This window comes from Anser cygnoides, chromosome 12 (genome assembly GCF_040182565.1).
Source record: "Anser cygnoides isolate HZ-2024a breed goose chromosome 12, Taihu_goose_T2T_genome, whole genome shotgun sequence".
Classification (NCBI taxonomy): domain Eukaryota; kingdom Metazoa; phylum Chordata; class Aves; order Anseriformes; family Anatidae; genus Anser; species Anser cygnoides.
This window is the reverse complement of record NC_089884.1, coordinates 11182973-11200620: the sequence shown is the minus strand read 5'-3', so window position 1 is coordinate 11200620 and position 17648 is coordinate 11182973. Positions and strand designations below refer to the sequence as shown.

Sequence of the window (17648 nt, the reverse complement as noted above, 5' to 3'; positions counted from 1 at the left end):
AGATAAAAATCTGTGTACTTAAGGACCGTAGGCATTATCTCTTTCTTTGTTCATTGTTCAGAAAATGAAAATTAGCACTTTGGTTTAAACAATGCCTCAGGGTCTGTACTCTACTTGTGTTTCCTCAACTGATACTGTAACCATGTGTTGTTAGGAAGAGTATTAAGATGAAAATTCCCACTGAACCCAAGATAAGTCAGGGGTGAAGTCATGTTTGTCTCCTTTGTTGTTTTTTTTATAATAAAATGTTAGTGTATTATTGTATTTTATACTTCTGGTCTTATATATCTTGTTTTTTCTTTAAGATGCTTTTGTGATGAATCAAATTTTTGTTTCCTTCTTTTGTATATAGATTATGCTGCTTTTAGTTTCTAGTGTGAGTTATTCAAGTAACTTAAAACTAAACAAAAATAAGTTATCTGTTTGAGGAACTGATCTTAAAGAATACAGAATATTATAAAGGACGTGGAAAGAAATGTTTATGGTCTACCATCTTGATGGACTAATTCAAAACCAGATGTTGAAAATGTATGGAAAACTAATGCCTGAAGTCCATGTATAGTTTTGGGGCCCTATTTCAGCTTCATATGTACTGGCAAGTATTTGAGCTTTCATTTTAAAATGCTGTGTTGTTTTTTCTTTATTTCACACTATAAAAAATGTATTCAAACACAAACTATCTGGACTTCCAAGTGTTTTAGTTTTCTTACCATCATCAAAAGACGTTGGAATCATTGTCTTGTTTAACAGCTACAGAAAGCAATTTTCACTAGGTGTAACAATTGTAAATTGGAGATAGAGTTTACTATGGACAAGGCAATACCACTGTGATACAAAAGTAATTCTAATCTGATAAGAGACTTAACGGGGAAAAAAAACACTTCAAGATTTGATTACACCATCACTTTGAACGTAACAGACAAGACAATCAAAAGATTTTCTGTTAACATTGTTCAAAAAGGGTTTATTTAAGCATGTGTGTTGAGTCAAAGTCACAGAGACTTGACTATTCAGGAACAATTATTTCCTAAACAAAGAGAAACAACAACTGCGCTAACAACTTATTTTGCTACTATATGTTCTAGATAACTGCTTACTAATTAGTCATGATGAGAAAAGATAACGCATGCAGATAAATGTCTGTGACTTCTACTGTATTGTTTTTAAGTGAATTAGAGACCCAAATAAAACAGAATAATCCCTATTTGCATAGAATTGTGTAAATATTTCCTATGGAAACCTGAAACCACATGAAACTCAGGTAGTTTGACTTTGAAAGAAACCAGTTCTGTGTATACAAACACAAAGGCTGGATTAGAGAGTACACCACTAAACTTGCAGATGTCTTATCTGTTAAGTGCAGGAGTCTCCCAAGCCTGCATTGTGATTTATTTTCAAGGATTTCAAGAAACTGGTGATCCTTGTTTGCAAAAGTTCCAGATAAATGGAACGCAACACTTTTTTCACTCTAGCAAATCTCAGTCTTAAGGAAAACTGCAATGTTTAGAAATCAAATGAATCAAAACTGACATACGGGTTTCTGACGGGTAACACTGGGAAAAGACAAACTTAAAAAATTGTATTTTCAATACTTAGTTTGACATCAATGGATACTTACCTGTTCTTATATGGTCTTTATATAAAATATGTTTAGTAAAAGCTTTTCTCTTGATACAAGACTCCCCAAAGAGATGCAGATACCTGTAAATGCGGAGGTATAGTGCTCTGCTCTGGGAGTTTGAGCCCGAAGACTACAGCACTGATTCCTGTTGCATGTTCTTTTTAATAGAATCATAGAATATCCTAAGCTGGAAGGGATCCGCGAGGATCATTGAGTCCAACTCCTGGCTCCACACATACTGTATGACTGAGAGCATAGTCCAAATGCTTCCTAAACTCCAACAGGCTTGGTGGCTTGACTACATCCCTGGGGAGCCTATTCCAGTACTCTTAAAAGCAATGTGGTCAAACAGATTTGGCTGTTTATCGGCTCCAAACTGCAATTTGACAAAATCTCCATCTCCTTTGTTCATATGGATTCAGCGAGGTTGCTTTGCACCTTCATTTTAGACAGTACCGTTTCATGGAGTTTTTGCTGTCCTTTTCCTAGCCCTTAGGCCAGAGGTATTTTGGTAACAGGTCTTATCTGGTGCATCAGATGTTTGGAGGATGTAGCCGAATGGCTATTATGTCAAGCGCTTGACTCTTTTTTAGCTTTAGTAGTTGCCAAAGACACCAAGCGACATTTCAGCCCATCGCTTCGGACACAAGACACTGCAGCCTTTTCTCCCTTTCCCCACAGCCTTCCCCAAGCCGGCAGCCCTGTCTGAAAACAACCTCGCTGAAACACCCGGGTGGCTCTGGGGGGACCTCGAGCGGCGAGGGCCGGCGCCGACACCCGGGACCCGCCTGTGGGGAGGCGCGGGGCGAGGGGAGGCGGGCCCGGCCCCGGCCCCGCCGCCTCCCGTGGCGCCGCCTTGGCCCTCGCGGGCCGCCGTGGTGCCAAGATGGCGGCGGCGGATTCGAGCGACAGCGAGGAGGAGGATCTGGTGAGCTACGGCACCGCGCTGCAGCCCCTGCAGGAGGGTAAGGAACCCGGCGGGGCGTCCCGCGCCTCTCCCCGTGCTGCGGGGGCTGCGGGCCGGGAGGAGACCCGGAGACAAGTACTGCGGCCCTTGCTGCCGAGGGGCCCAGGAGGAGCGGCCCAGCCCGGCCCGGTTCGGCTCGGCCTCGGCTCCCGTCCCCTCAAAGCCGGGAGCGCTGGGGTCTGTGGGCACAGGGCAGAGCTGCCTCCCCCTGCCCGCCGCCCCTGGGGCGCCCCACACGGCCCCCGGAGGCTGCCGGCCCCGGCTGTTGTAGCACACCTAACGAGCAGAGCTGGCCTTCCGTGTAATTTTAAAACCCTTTAGCTGAGTTTCGTGGTTCTGGTGTTTCTGTAACGTCCCAGCTGGTGTTAGTTCTAAAATTTTAAAACCAGCGGTCAGTGATTGTTATTCTTGGGGCTGGCCGCCTGATAATAAAGATGGAAGTTTTGTTGCCTGGCGGAGGTTTGAAAGCACCAGGATGCTGTGTGAAGGTAGCAGATCGTTGTTGTTTCTTAGGAACCACCATCCTTTGTTTTTGTTATCATTAATGATAGCAAAAAAAATGAAAACAGTAAAATACCTTGTGATTTGCAAACCAGATTAGACTTGAAGTATCATAGCCATTCTGTTGACGTTAAAGACTCACTTCATAAAAATCCGCCATGTCTTTAAAGATTGCCCTATCCAAGGGTTAAATATGACACTACCAATTTTTAACAATAATTTATTTCCTGTTAAAGTTAATTTTCTTCCTGTCAATGTCACAATAGGTAGCTGCAAATAAATGTTCAGTTTTTAGAAACTGAAGCCTCACAGGGTATGGTGGTGTTCATAGGTGCATATTTTTATGTAGCTTCTGTAGAATATTTTGCCAGGAGTTGTGCCTGAAGAGATCAGGCCCAAATCACCCATTTTTAATATTAATGTGTAATATTGGGGGTAGCTTGGTTTAAGTCAACAAAAGTGCTTCTTTAAGAAATCTCTGACAAATAGTGGTCTAATAGTTTAAGTGGGTTAATCCTTAGAGAAACCGTAATATTGCATATTATTTTCTGCCAAGCCTGGAACTCTTCTGTTCTCGGTAAATAGTAATAATGGTATTATGTGCATGAATGAGTTTGTATAAAAGCGAAATTGGTTAGGTCTTGTGAACCTGCGAGTTCCTTATCACCATAAAATACATTTGAATCCCTTGTTCTTTCAGAAGGTTGAATGTGGACTAACATTGTGTACGTAAGAAGCTTCATTAGCTTCTCTTCATGGATGTTATTTACTTTGCGTGTTATCTTTTGTGAGTCAAATAAAAGATTCCGTTGAAAGTTTATAATGGTAGGATTTTTACTCTCAGTATATAAAATGTTATATAAAAAAGTTGCGTATGTTAACCATACCAACCAATACTAAGGAGAATCTGAGTGGTAAGTATTTAGCATTTCAAACCTTTCTAGAGCTTTGTGAGTAGTTCTAAGCCCCTATGATATATAGGGGAAATATTTACAGACTAGAGAGGTTATTAAGCAGACAAATAATTTATTAGTCTGACCGCAGGAAAATAAGTGTTTTCAGACCTAGTAAGAATTTCTATTTGAACACTTCATGCTTTTGTTCTGGCAGTGTGCATTAACAATGTATACAAATGTTTAAAGTAGGGTGGGAATAAGTGTAAACTGCTGATGCTTTTTACTTTAGGGTGCCTGCTGTTCAGCCTAGTTCTTAATTGCAAGGGAAGAAATGGCTTCTGGACTAAGTAGAGATTCCATTCTTTATGCAGTGTTGTGACTTAGTTTTGTGGTTTATCTGATTGTAGGTGAACGACTCAAAAAGCCAGTTCCTCTTCAAGAACAGACTGTTAAAGACGCAAAGGGACGATATCAACGTTTTCATGGAGCATTTACTGGTGGTTTCTCTGCTGGTTACTTTAACACTGTTGGCACAAAGGAAGGTCAGATATCTTTCTGTCATCTGGGAAGGGTTATATGATTATTGTAATATAACATTAGAGAAAATAAATTAACTGTCATGAAGCATTTTTTTCCTACTGTTTGTTATTCTGTAAGTAGTCGGAACAGTATTTTTGAAGGTATTTCCCCTTCAGTTCTCGCACTGCAGTTTTATAGATGTTCTTGTGATATATCCTTAAGGTGGTGTAAGGTTGAAATGTTTGAATTATTTTTAAATACTACGTTGTTGTTTACAGTACCTTACTTTAAATGGCTTACTTTCTTAAAAGGATGGACTCCTTCAGCTTTTATATCATCACGGCAGAAGAGAGCAGACAGAACCATTCTTGGACCAGAAGACTTCATGGATGAAGAGGTACATTTAGAAATAAATACATCTCTTTTGGAAGTAGTTGCCATGACTGCAAGTTTTTCAGGCCATGAAAAAAGAACTTAAATAGCAAAACTAAAGTAACTTTAAAATTACTTCATGAATACAGTGTTACACTCCTAGATTTTTAGGATGTTTCACTGATACACCTAGGAAGCTCTCATAATCTCGATATTCAAAACAAAACAAAAAAACCCTTCAAACCTTTCACTTTATGAGAAAATATAAATGCTTTTGAAACTGTTTGAAATATGACCATTCGGGTTACTCAAAAATCAAACATATAAATGGCTTGAAAAATGTTGCCAATATATAAGGGCCACATCCTGTTTTCTTTCCTTTACTATTACAGTAAGTTAACCTTTAAGAAAAAAACTGGAAAAAAGATTTCTTTAATGTAATTTTTTTTTCTGTTTTGTCTATATTTTCTAGGATCTTAGTGAATTTGGGATAGCACCAAAAGATATTACAACCACAGATGATTTTGCATCCAAAGCTAAAGACAGAATAAAAGAAAAAGCTAGACAGATTGCAGGAGTAGTTGCTGCCATTCCAGGAACTACTGCATTTGATGATTTAATAGGACCATCAAAGTAAGTAAATTTAAATAAAAGCTAATCAAGCAATTTCATTCACTTACAAGTGTTTTATTGCTAAGGCAAGTAATGTTTGATTAAAATAATTCATGAAAGAGAATGAAAGCTCTGCAGTTTTACATTTTCAGAGTGGCCTCCATCTGGATTTTTGTTTTGTATGTGCAGACTTGTGCTAGGTGAGCACTTACAGACGGATACGGCATATACTTAAATGTTGATGCGTTCAGATTTGATTTGAAAGTATGGTTCAAAAACATATTTTCAAATGGTGTTGTTATATACTATATTTCAAGGAATATTAAAATTGTGGTCTGAGTTTTTTTATTTATTTTTGTTTTCTTTTGTTTTCTTCTTAGAATAACAATTGGTGTTGAACTGTTGCGAAAAATGGGTTGGAAAGACGGACAAGGAATAGGACCGCGAGTCAAAAGAAAGCCATGTAGGCAGAAACCTGGTAAGTTCAGTGAAGTTCCTGAACTCAGTAATAGAAAGTTAGCATTCAAGTTAGATCAATATTAGTCTAACTAGATAGTTAGACCCATTAAGAAGCTCATTTTAAGATTTCATTTTATTTAATATGTTTCTTTAATCTTAGAGAAATTTAGTAAGGATGCTATTATGTTTCTTACAGACCCTGAAGTGAAAATATATGGTTGTGCATTACCACCTGGACTGTCGGAAGGTTCTGAGGTATTATGCAGGCAAAAGTTGTTTCTTGACTTACATAAAAATAACTTGTGTGTCAACACACATTTTAAAAAAAAAAAAGATGCTTTTTAACCAGCACTTTAGTGTGCAATTTCAAATTTTGTTGTTCGTAAATATTTATTACGCTTATTATGAAAAAGATTGAATGTAACAAAATTTATTCTTTTGCTAGCTAAGCAGGTGTAGTTCAAAAATAGTTTCATATATAGTTAAGGAAAATCAAGCTTGCCTAGTTTTATGTTAACTAAATATTGTAAAAGCTAAATGTACAAAACTCTTTTATTCATAGTTGTTCTTACATACATTTATTGTACAAGGATGAAGAAGATGAATACCAGCCAGAGAATGTGACGTTTGCACCGAAAGATGTAATGCCTGTAGATTTGACTCCAAAGGAGAATGTCCATGGACTTGGCTATAAGGGTTTGGACCCCACACAAGCTTTGTTTGGTGTATCTGGAAGAGAACATGTTAATCTTTTTCCGGGTTCTGAAGACCCAAGTAATTTACTTGGTGATCTGCAACACAATAGAGGAAGAAAACTAGGTATCACAGGCCAAGTAAGATGTTGCTTAATGCATTTTATTAGTAATGTAATAAAATCTAAATAACTTTTGATTTTTTTTTTCTTTGTGGAAGGCACCTAGTCACTGTAGACACTGTATTGTAAGAAACCTTAAGTATGGTTTGAAAACAGGATTAGGAGTACCTTGTTTCTGTTTGTTAACCTCTTTAATGTGAAGATGAGGGCAAATCCTTGTAACTCTTAACTGGTTTCATTTATTGATAGTGTTAGAGAGAAATGTAAAAAGAACTCAATGAATGATTGGATTGAGAAAATGCTTGTGTTACTTTGATTAGAGAAAGTTGATGTTCAATATGTTTTTAGTTTTTTTTTTGTGAGTTTTACTGAATCCTTTCAATAGTGTTGAATCTGCCAGTTAGAGGGGTTTTGCTTCCTTCCATTGTATTTGTAGTTCTTACATAGGAGTGCTGTCAATTTATATACTTTTTGATTTTTTTGTGCTGTTTTATGTTTTGTTGTTGTTGTTTTTGTTTGTTTTGTTTTGAGTGCTTAACCTTCACATAAACTGTAAGTCTTACCTCTGGAATTAGGCTGCTGTCCTCACCCTGTACAGACCAAACTTAATATCCCTTCCTGCTAAGGGAGTGGAGTAAGTGGAATATAGTTGCTTCTTCCCCTCCAGTTTTCACCACTTGTTTTTTTTTTATGTAGTAGTACATTTTTTCCTAGTATGTGTGTGTGTGTGTGTGTGTGTGTGTATATATATATATATATATAAAAAAAAATAGGGCACCTTACATACTGTAACCTTACATACTGTAGATGGATAGATACAGATGTAGATGTGTTCTATCATGTGACTTAAACCAAAAATAATTTCACATTTTTGAATTCCCATTACTTTTATTTAAAATATGTTACAGGCTTTTGGTGTAGGAGCTTTGGAGGAGGAAGATGATGATATTTATGCAACCGAAACATTGTCAAAATATGATACGGTTCTAAAAGATGAAGAACCTGGAGATGGCTTGTATGGCTGGACAGCACCAAAGCAGTATAAATCCAAAAAAAGTAAGAACTGTAGTTCTAACAAATGAGTGTGATTTGTATTCAAAGCATCACATAAGGGTAGTCTCTCTCTTCCAAATATTTCAAATGGATTGGTATCTTCTAGTTGTGATACCTGAAGCTTCGTCTAGTCGTATTGCAATATTCATGTGTTCCAATTCTGGAAATAATTTTAAAGTCCTACACTAATCCTAATTTAGACTAAAAACCCAAATTATACTTTAAAAGGACAGTATGTGCTGCTTTGTGAAATATGGCATTCAATTCCACCGAAGTAAAGAAGATTATGAATTATAGTTGCAAAATATGATCTAATACTTGCAAAGATATTTTTTTTTTTAGATAGACTTGCTTATTTTCAAATAATAACATTTGTAAATTTTGTCTTGATACTGCTGTATTTTTAGTGCAACTTCTAACTTCATGGAATACTTCAGCAATTCCTAGAGCACTTCTTGATACGAAGTGATACACAAACAACTCCAGTACTCCAGTCATGTTCTATCAAATGTACTGCAAAATGTAAAATATTCAGGAAAAAATGCTTTTTGTCAAACATGCATGTTTTAAATATTGACCAACTCTGTGGTCATTTGTAGGGTCTGACACAGAAGTTAAATATATAGGAAAAATCTTGGAGGGCTTTTCCTTGGCATCAAAGTCATCAGCTACAAACAAGGTAAGCAGATACTGACATTTTTGCAATAAGAATAACATCCAAAGCAAAATTGACCTGTGCTATATGGATTTTACTGTTGCTCAATGTTTTTTTATTTTCTTAGAAATAGAAGTTCTGGTAAGCAATAAAGACAGCTGGGTATGCGGAAGTTGTGAAACTAATGGATTAATTTAAACTTTGCCCATGTACAGGCCTTGAGCAAATACTTTCTACACTACTTACTGTTATTTTGAATAAAGTTGGAGGAGTGATTTGATTTAACTTTTCAATAAATAATGCACATCTGCTTTTAGATCTTCCAAATATAACATCCAGTTTTCTGTAAAAATCAGTCCCCAAACTTCGTCCACTTCACTATTTTGGCGACAAGTTAGTTTGTTAGCTTTATTCTTAGCTTTGTATCTTTTATTCCATGCATGTTTGCATAAATTGGAATGATGAATGGAGTTTTGTGATGAGGTCCTTTTGTGAATGAAGAAAGGAAGCAAGTTTGCATGGTATATAAAATCGAATTGTATAAGAGGCAGAGGGGTAACCTTTTGAAACTTGCATGCAAAATGTAGGGGAAAAGGAATTTGAAATACATGAAAATAAATGAAGCACAGAAGTACTCAATTATTCAATTAACTGACTAAATATATGTGAATTCTGTTTTTAGAAGAGTAATTTATGAGCATTATCAAGAGCATTTACTCAAATTAAAGCCATGTGTATTAAGACTGGTTTATATTTGCTGCTTCTTGATGTGTGTGTTTTCCTATATAGAATAACTGTTATCTATTAACAATAGAACAATTTGTTCCAAATGTTTGTATTACAGTGCCACTTACTGACTCGGTCTAAAATAATCAGTAGTTTGTGATGTCTCTTTCTACTGTTAGTTGTAAATTGAGGAATTTTTAGATTGAGGTGACCTTTCTGAAACATTTCTAAGGGTTAAATACAAAGTTGTATCTTGCTTTTGGTTGTTGTGTTGTTTTTTTTTTTTTCCCACTTCTCTGTAAAGATTTATCTGCCACCTGATCTGCCACGAAATTACAGACCAGTCCATTACTTTCGACCTGTAATAGCTGCTGGGAATGAAAACTACCATTTACAGAAGGCATTAGAGGAATCAACTGGAAAACTTGGTAGTGACACGACACAGCAAAGCAGGCATGCACTGAATGCGTCTCAGAGGAGGGAACAACTAGGAGAGACTGTTCTGAAAGGTATTGATAGATATCACACCTTTGCTTGTTTTTTAGGTCCCCAAATCGTTTATATAACAATAAAATTTTGATTTAGCCTTGAACACTATTTTCTAATGTAAAAATAGTAAATCTAGTTGTTCAGCCAAAATACCTTGTCATTGTCCATTTCCATTTCTACAGATGAACTATTGATGTATCTGCCTGCATTTTCATGCACTTAAGTCTTAAAGAAGAAAAGCATGCATAGGATTAGATGTTTCTTTTTAGTGGCCTTATGAATTCATAATGTAGTAAGTTGTGAGTTTTGACATTTTTCTCTGTAAAAATGAGGTGTCATTGAAATACGTGGAAATTCACTAAAAATTATCTTGTAAATATGGCATTTATATCTACAGTAGTAAATTTTACAAAGTAATATGTAAATATGTGGCAAATAGCATAAAAGATGCAATAGTGACCACTGGTTTTCATTTGCCATTTCTGCTGTTATACTGTGTTGTAGCTTAAGAGTATTTTCTCTGAATGTGTATATGTGTAGGCTTTCTTCTCCACTGGAGGGTCAGAAATAATTGTAATAATTTTTCATTTCTACTTATTTGTTACTACTTCTTTTGGTTTTAGGTCCAGCTCGTTCTGTTTTGGAATATCTGTCTGAGAAAGATAGAGAGAGGCTCAAAGAAGTGAAGCAAGCATCTGAACAACAAATGAAAGCCAAAACGTTGCCTCAGCAGTCACGGAATAGCAGATTCCAGCCAGCCTCCCCAGATGATGCTTTTCAAAAATGGCAAATGTTGTTGGGGGGGCAGATAGCAAATGCTGGTTCTAGTGACTTCAAGCCATTTGCAAAAGATCCAGAAAAGCAAAAAAGATATGAAAGTTTTGTGAAAAGTCTTAAACAAGGAGAAAAAGGTAACTAAGGAAAGAAATCCTGACATTTTTAGTTTTGTGGACCAAAAAAAAAAAAACACTATTGCAATGTTTAAGAAATTTTTTATGACATTTAGTTGTATTGACTTCAGTGAAACTGCTTAGCAGTTTAAGTGTTAGCAAGACTTGACTTTAGGCATTGCGTTTCATACTTTGCTGTAGCAGAAGTGAAATTGTAAAGCATGTTCTGCTTAGGAAACAGGTTATTTTTTTTTCATTTGGCAAAGTAGACTTCAGCTTTTGCCAGTGCTGTAAACTATGCATGGAATAAGCAGTTTCGTTTAGTTTGTGTCTTTGTGAGGAGTAAAGCTGACAGATCCTATACAGGCAGAAAGAAAGCAATTGTCACAGCAGAATAGCAATTTTTGGCTCTCTCTTTCACCTTTTTCCCAAATAAGAGAGGGAAAATCAAAAGAAAAGCCACACGCTACATTTCTGGAGGAAATAGGAATTGTAAAGTGAGTGAAGTAGTTCACACTTGTCAGAGCTTGTTTTGCATGTTCTTTGGATATTCCGACAGACACTACTGTCAATTAGATTTGGAATTTTTCTTCCTAGAAGAATTTGTGGCTGTAAAATGATAGCATACAGTAATTTTTAATAATACAGTTGAGATTAATACTGTCTTTAAACCAAATGCACATTAAATACCTGCGGGGATGCTTGCATATTATCTTATTTTTTCTTGCTTGCTTGAAAAGCAGCTAATTTAAGTAAGCTTTAATTTCTGCTAATTACTTCTCTCCTTAACTTATAGTAGATACATTAGAACGTCATTTAGACCCAACTATGACAGAATGGGAACGAGGAAGAGAACAAGAGGAATTCTTCCGTGCAGCAATGTTCTACAAGTCCTCAAACTCAACCCTGTCATCCAGGTTTACCCGGGCCAAATATGAAGATGATGTTGACAAAGTCGAAGTTCCTCGGGACCAGGAGGTATATGCTGTTACGGTCTTTTTAGTATACTGAAGTTATGTTTGTTGCCTTTACCCTGACTTTCAAAATTCTCTTTCTTTAAAACTTTTGTAGATACCTCATCAATAATGTTTTTTTGCTCTTCTGTTAGGTAAACCTTTGAAAACGTTTGCTGCAAACAAAGCAGTGATTTGTTAATCTGCATTGAAATATTTGTTAGTGTGACAACAGGACAGTTGTCCTGTTAATTCAGTTTATTCAGTAAGTTAATTCAAAAGTTAATTCAGTAAGTTGTTACTTATCTAGCAGATAATGTTTTGACTTTTTCAGAATGATATTGATGATAAGGAAACTGCTGTGAAGATGAAGATGTTTGGCAAACTCACCAGAGACAAGTTTGAATGGCACCCTGAAAAGCTGTTGTGCAAAAGATTTAATGTTCCTGATCCATATCCCAAGTAAGATGACTGATAAAAGATACTTATTTTTAACACTTTTTAAAATTCTGACAGCTTGTCATATGCTTTTGAAAAATTGGCTTGATGTTTTAAAACCTTACAGTGTTTTAATTGGCCTCATTAAACATGGTGAAATCACTTCTGAGAAAATAGTATGCATTTTAAGGACTACTGTAGCTTGTTGTAGATAATTTGAGGCCTTATTTTTCTATGTTGAAAATAATAATTTTTTTTTTATTTCTCTATAGTTCTTCCATTGTTGGTTTACCAAAAGTGAAGAGAGACAAGTATTCTGTATTTAACTTTTTAACTCTGCCTGAGCCTACCACATCTATAACTCAAGAAACAAATGAAAAAAAACAACAGAATAGCAGTTTCAGCAGTAAGTTATAGTTGTTATTTTATTCATGTAGTTATGAGGTAATGGTGTAGAAATATCTGTCTTTGTTATGGAGAATGAATTTATCCATAAATTCAATATTTTATTTTTAATTAAAGAAAAAAGACATGAAATTTGAAAATAAATGCAATAAATTCAATTCAGACATAAAAAGTCAGCATCATTATGATAATTGTTTCCACCTAGAACACCTTTATAGGTTAGATATTCATTAAAAAGATTTAAAAAGCACCAAACCATACTGAAAAAGCAGAGTATTTTAAAATCAAGTAGGTCATAAAATGCACTATGATTTAGCATGCAACTGATTTGAATGTTTGGGACTTTTTTAGAACCAAAGAAACCTTCTAGATGGGATGTATCAGATAAAGAAAAGGAGAAAAAAGATTCTATCAGTGAATTCATTAGTCTTGCTAGATCAAAAGCTGATCTTCAGCAGAAGCCACCAGAGCCAACAACAGAAGAATCTAAATCAAAAGCTGATCTTCAGCAGAAGCCACCAGAGCCAGCAACAGAAGAATGTGGAACAAAGTGAAACTCTTCGTAGTGAGGTGGGTTCACAGTGGTGTTTGGAACGTAAAGGCAACCCTGAAATAATGTTGGTAGTATATGTATTGGTTTAACACAGACCCGTTTGCTGAAGGGCCAACTCAGGATAAGCAAAGAGAAAGTGAGATTGCCCTTGGAAGAATTTTGAGTTTATAACTCTGAGGTAAAACTTTCACAACATACAAGAACAGCAAGTATGACTATCTGTACTTTAAGTAGCAGCTCAAGAAAAGATAAAATTTAGCTCCCAGTTGGGGGGGGGGGGGGGGGTTAAATTCAGTCCCTTACACCCACTTTGGTCACGGACACAGAGTATATGTATTTTTTTTCTGCTTTGAGTAGAGGTGGGTGTCTACTTTGTGGAGAAAAGTGATGTTTTCCCCTTTGAACAAATTTACTTTGAGTAGCATATAAGAGAAGTTTGAACTAATGAATAAGAATTTCTAATATCTTGGGATCTATTTTCAACTGAGTAGAGCATAAATTGCAGTACTCTTTAGAGGATGTGAGTTTAGCAGTGCTTCAAGGTTTTGGCCTATCTATTGTGATATGTGATTATTTTGTAAATACATCTCAGAATGTTTGAACTTGCTGTATTGCTCAACTTACCAGATTTTTAGTTTCTTTAGTGTTTAAATATGGTTTGTTATGCTGTTTTGCAGGTAGCTGATGAAGATAAAGATCAAGAAGAAGAAAGCAGACCATCCATGGACTTATTTAAGGCCATCTTTGTGAGTTCCTCTGATGAAAAATCTTCTTCCTCTGATGAAGAGAGTGAAGAAGAACAGCAACCAACTACTTCGGTAACAGATTCAGAAACCACTAAGCAAGTTAATCTACCAGACAGTTCCTCATCTAATGTACAAGGTAGTACTTGATGCATCTTTATTTTTATAAACATCTTGTAAAAAAAAAAAATCCTTTGTGAATCAAGTACTCTGGGACTGCTAGGACAGTTCTGTACTCTCGTGCAGCTCATCTGGCATTGGTCTATCTAGGCATGAAGAAAATGTGAATAGTACAGCCCTGAATAAGACCTTGCATGTTAGTGTTATTCATGTTGCCATGTGTCTTGCGTAGATTTTACAAGCAAACTGCCCTATAGAACATTCTTGTTAATCAGTGAGGGGGGGAAAAACATCTGAGGGGGGAAAAACATCTAAGGTAAGGGTGGACATACAGGGAAACTTATACTTATAATAAGTCATAAGATAACCTAATAAATTATTCCTATCTTATGGTGGATATTTGACAAGTTCAGAAATAAATAGTATGCATTTATTTAATAAAGTCACTTTCTAAATACTGACACTCCTGTAAAATGTAATGTTAAAAATAATTTTACTAGGACATCAGAAGGTTGCATTTTATTTGTATTCTAGTTATAAAAGTTGTCACAATAGTTCTATGAGAGAGGGAGAAGACCGATCTTTTACCTTACTAAAATTCAATAAGTGGACTGTAAAATGTTTCTATATTTTCAGATTGTCATTAAATTAACAAAATGTACAATATACTTAGCTTTCAGTGAAAAAACTTTTACATTCTTTCACAGTTGGTTCTGTTAACATCTAACTTTTAGTTTTTATGAACTTTATAGATCTAGAGTCTTTTTTTTTGTGCCAAGTAGTGTAAAAGTAATACTACCTTATTACATAAAAGCAAACGTACTGGATAGTAAGTAAATTGTAATTGTATAAAAGGTTGATTTTGAATTAAAAATATATGTTTATATGTTGCAGTCTTTCAGGATGTCAACTATGCAGTTAGCCAAGACAATTCACAGAGATATAAGATGCGAATCAGTTTGCTTTCTTAGAGGTTTTTAGAAAGTCTGCTTTAACTTTTTTCAGCATTTCTTGACAAAAATGTTTTTTTTCTTTCGAATAAAGAAGTCTTTGTTTTGTTTTATTTTCATAGACAACGTGTCTGCTAAAGCTGAGCCTGGTGTTTCTTTGTTGCCTGCTTCAAAGCAGGAACTGGATGCAGCAGAGGAATTTGGACCAAAGTTGCCCCCAGCTTTTCCTTTTGGTAGGTTCTATAGATTTCTTGTATATGAATTCTGCATGTTGAAGATGTAAGATATTTGATGTATGATATTTCTCTTTAATAAATGTTTGTGAATAGCTACTTTACCTCTTAAATGCGTGCACTATGTCAAACTGGCATCAACAAAGACTTTGTTGTCGTGCTATGACAGACTAGGAGGAACTTTTTTGCCTGTACCAACTTGTTGTAATTCCATAGAGGCAGTGTTAAAAAAAAATGTAATGAAGATACAGGGTGAGAATTGTAATTCATTTATTGATAGATTGCAAAGTCCTTTAATTACAATAAGGAGGTTACAGTTAGAATTTTTAGACATTTCACATCCATTTGAAAGCTTAAATTTTTCTTTTAAAGCAGCTTATTAGATTAATATAGAAAGTAATAATTAAGTTACCTTTTTTGTTCATGCCTTTTGTTTCTGCATGTGCTTTGTGCTTTAGGTCCTACTCGGCAACAAGAAACAGCGATGCCAGCAAGTTTTCCAGGGCCTAGTAGAAAAGAAAGACATAAAAAGAACAGAGAGAAACAGAAGACTAAGAGAGAACGCAAACATAAAAAGGAAAAGGTATTTAACTAAACAGTTTACTGATTCTTTGATCTGCCTCTTGAATTTTCTCGTGATTTCTTCTACATTCTAGAAAATAAACATACTGGGACTGGAGCAACTCAAGTGTTTTCTCAGATGTTTTGAGACTGGAACTTTAGAATAGTAAATTGTCTAACTAGGGTGATGCTTTTCCCATATATAGAATGTGACTGCAGATAATACTATGGGTAGTTTAATGTTGTGTAAATGTCCTGTTTCAATTAAGCTCGGAGCCTACACTGAAATCAACTTTTAGAGATGTTTGCTTTTTTGTTGTTGTTGTTGCCTTTCAGAATAAACCAACTCTTTCAAAATGAAACTGTAGCGTAATATGGGTTTGTTTTTCCTTTTTACAGAAGAAGAAACGTAGGAAACACAAAACCAAAGGAAAACACAAAAATAAAAAATCAGAAAAAGACAGCAGCTCAGATACTACAGACAGCAGTGATAGCCTTAGTGATATAGATACCACAGGCTTGTCACCCAAAGAACTTCTAAAAAGGTAAACAGAAAGCTGACTGAAACATTTACAAACTTTCCAGTGGATAACTAAAACCTCAATTTATGAAGTGTCATTTTAGTAAAGCTGTTTGTAGCAAATATGGATCAGCCAGTCTCTCTATGTTTTAAAGCCTGCTAGTTTGTAATGTTTCCTCTCTTTATTAAACAAATACTAGGTATCTTAAGGTAGAGGATAATCAATTTTAGGATGGAAGCCTCTTGAGATAAAGGGCACTAAATAAACAGTTCTGTGCGAGTTAATGGAATTTACAGTTACATATAACTGATATTGTGGAATTAATTTTGAATGAATTAAAAATCGAACAAGTACAGATGGTGAGTCATATTCCATTACTTTGTCTACTGTCTTTACTTGGAAACATTAGAACCAATATCTGCTTCAGAATGTTTTGAGTCTTGTTGATAATCAGCAAAAGAACCAATTCAAATAGATCTACTGTGTGGCATTGATACTTAATATAATTCTGTGCTTCAGCAAGGAGCAGTGAAGCAAGCAGAATGATGCTTGACTCGTGTACATGTCTTCTAAATCTAAACTGTGGTGTTAGATTTTTGTAAACTAGAGACTTAAACATATTGCCAGCAGAGATGTGAAAATAGAAAAAGAACAGTTTGTAACTTAACACTGAAGTAAACTACAAACAAAAGTAACTGCATCTGGTTCAGGTCATAGTCAAGTTAAAAAGCATCCCATGTGGAACAGTCACCACGTTGGATTCTCTTGGAACTTCTATTAGCTGAAAGACAGGTCTCTACAGATTTGTTGAAGTATCTCATCTAGATATCCTGGCAAATTATTGTGGTCTAGCTATTAAGTGGAATGGGCATGTACAAAGGGGAAAAGGCAGCATTGCAAAGGTCTGGGCCTTCCATTTCTTTGGAACTGAGATTCAGTTGTGTATTTGTATTTTTGTATTAAAAAGCCAAGGTACTTTTCCTTTTGATTTCTAAATAGCCAAAGTATGTTTGTGTGCATTTTGTACAGAACAGTTTGACTTTGTTGTACAAGCTGGTATTTCATAGCCTTTGCTTTTTTTTCTTCAACACTGTGGCAAAATGTTTTTATCTCATATATTTCTTTCGTATGGTTTAAGAAATGGCTCAAGTAATTACATATTCTGAATGTTGCATGTAATTATTCAGTCTGTTTTCTTTCTCTCTTTTAGATTGAAACAACTTCAGTATTGAAGAAGTAGCTTGTTTTCTTCAGTGCTGCGTGACTTTTAATCTCAAATTTTTGATCTCCTCCATGATGGTAGATCAGTTACGTATTGTATACTTTGAAGCATTGTAGATACTGTATTCATATTGAATTTGTCTGAGAGTAAACACGTATATGTTTATTTTGTGATGCTTCATAGGATTGAAATGCAAGGATTATGGAATGTTGAAAAAGACTCCTTCTGTAAAGCATAGTCTGAAATATTGCAGGCTCTGTTTTAATTAACACAAAACACGGTATTTTAATAAACTAAGTATTACAAATCATTTTTGTACAGTAAGTCATTGCCTAAGACCTCTAAATTAGATCTTTCAGGATGTGTGGGAATGGC

General features: G+C 35.4%; 1 protein-coding gene across 1 annotated transcript; it reads left to right on the top strand.

The window, feature by feature from the left end:
- The first annotated feature begins 2428 nt into the window (after nucleotides 1–2428).
- On the top strand, nucleotides 2429–17583 carry GPATCH1 (G-patch domain containing 1). The gene is made up of 20 exons (XM_067004202.1): nucleotides 2429–2586; nucleotides 4393–4527; nucleotides 4816–4901; nucleotides 5349–5509; nucleotides 5869–5966; nucleotides 6144–6202; nucleotides 6538–6780; nucleotides 7670–7817; nucleotides 8414–8493; nucleotides 9500–9704; nucleotides 10308–10595; nucleotides 11374–11552; nucleotides 11862–11989; nucleotides 12238–12371; nucleotides 12722–12910; nucleotides 13605–13805; nucleotides 14859–14969; nucleotides 15428–15552; nucleotides 15930–16075; nucleotides 17262–17583. The coding sequence occupies exons 1-20, from the start codon at nucleotides 2508–2510 to the stop codon at nucleotides 17281–17283; spliced, it is 2817 nt and encodes a 938-aa protein (XP_066860303.1). The 5' UTR covers nucleotides 2429–2507; the 3' UTR covers nucleotides 17284–17583.
- Nucleotides 17584–17648: the final 65 nt, after the last annotated feature.